The sequence below is a fragment of the Nanorana parkeri genome, unplaced genomic scaffold (assembly GCF_000935625.1).
Source record: "Nanorana parkeri isolate BGI_ZX_2015 unplaced genomic scaffold, ASM93562v1 scaffold3671, whole genome shotgun sequence".
NCBI lineage: Eukaryota > Metazoa > Chordata > Amphibia > Anura > Dicroglossidae > Nanorana > Nanorana parkeri.
This window is the reverse complement of record NW_017309939.1, coordinates 13129-14438: the sequence shown is the minus strand read 5'-3', so window position 1 is coordinate 14438 and position 1310 is coordinate 13129. Positions and strand designations below refer to the sequence as shown.

Sequence of the window (1310 nt, the reverse complement as noted above, 5' to 3'; positions counted from 1 at the left end):
ATCATGGACAACGGTGGAGAAACGCTGCGGCCTGTGGGCACAACTCACCTGCTTGGAATAACCGCCGTAGAGGACCACGTTGCCATCCTGACTGGTGGTCATTTGGCATCCGGATCGCGGTGAAGGGCCCGTGCCAGACGGGGAGATCTTGGCCCACGTAAAGGTGTCGAGGTTAAACGTGTACAGGTCATTATAGTAGATGTAGTCCCTACAAATCGGTAGACAGCGTTTTAGGGGAAGGATCATGGAACGGGCTGTACAGCCACGAGCATCCGAGGCAGAGAATGGGAGATGGCACGCAAGGGAGGGGAAGGGGCAGGCAGGAGAACAATGGGCAAGGAAGAGGATAAGAAGAAGAAAAGATGGCGGGGAAAGGACAGGCAGGAGACTAGAGGGAGGGGGAAAGGACAGGCAGGAGACTAGAGGGAGGGGAAAAGGACAGGCAGGAGACTAGAGGGGGGGGAAAGGGCTAGGAGAATAGAGGGCAGGGAAGGGACAGGCAGGAGAATAGAGGGCAGGGAAGGGACAGGCAGGAGAATAGAGGGCAGGGAAGGGACAGGCAGGAGAATAGAGGGCAGGGAAGGGACAGGCAGGAGAATAGAGGGCAGGGAAGGGACAGGCAGGAGAATAGAGGGCAGGGAAGGGACAGGCAGGAGAATAGAGAATAGATATAACACAGCAGGACACACAGACACATAAGCAGCCTCACCGCGTGCTCTCATGGAACCCTCCAAACACGATCAGCTGTCTCTTGGTGTAAACCATACGGTGTCCACTTCTCCCAGAGGGGCCCCCCGTAGCCCTGCACATTCAAAGTGTGAGAAAAGAGAAAACCAATCAGCATTTTGTTTTGTAAAACCCGAAATTTACGCGGTACAGAACCTAACAGGCCATTTATTGAATGTTATGCAGAAACTGTCGACATGAAAGAAATCCAGAGGCACGCAACGAGGATGCAGGTGGAGAGCGGGAGTGATCATATCCGTTCCCCGTCTACCTGCGTTAGCTAACAAATTCAAAGGGCGATGCTCTGGCGGTGTCATATTGCAGGGAAAGGATTCTATTAGGGACTACTCTGCTCCTTATACATTTCCTGTCTATCAGGACTCTACATGTTCCACCGCCGATTAGAAGAACACGATGCGCGTTCGATACATCAGCGTCACTTCTACTGTCCTCGCGTATTCCTCTTTCCTGCACGGGGAGCAGATGAAAAGTTTTTCCACCCTGTGAAGTATCTGAAGAGACACCTGCAGGAAGGACGAGATCCGTCCTAACAACCCAACCCGGCCGCGATGGCGGACGCAGCA

General features: G+C 53.4%; 1 protein-coding gene across 1 annotated transcript in view; it reads right to left on the bottom strand.

The window, feature by feature from the left end:
* LOC108803393 (kelch domain-containing protein 4-like) overlaps positions 1-1310 on the bottom strand; it is a gene marked incomplete at its 5' end in the record, with an annotated part of 23092 nt that overhangs the window by 9274 nt on the left and 12508 nt on the right. Inside the window, 2 exons of the mRNA XM_018575237.1 lie at positions 49-208; positions 710-802. Coding sequence (XP_018430739.1) covers positions 49-208; positions 710-802 — 253 coding nt within the window. The remainder of the gene's footprint in view (positions 1-48; positions 209-709; positions 803-1310) is intronic.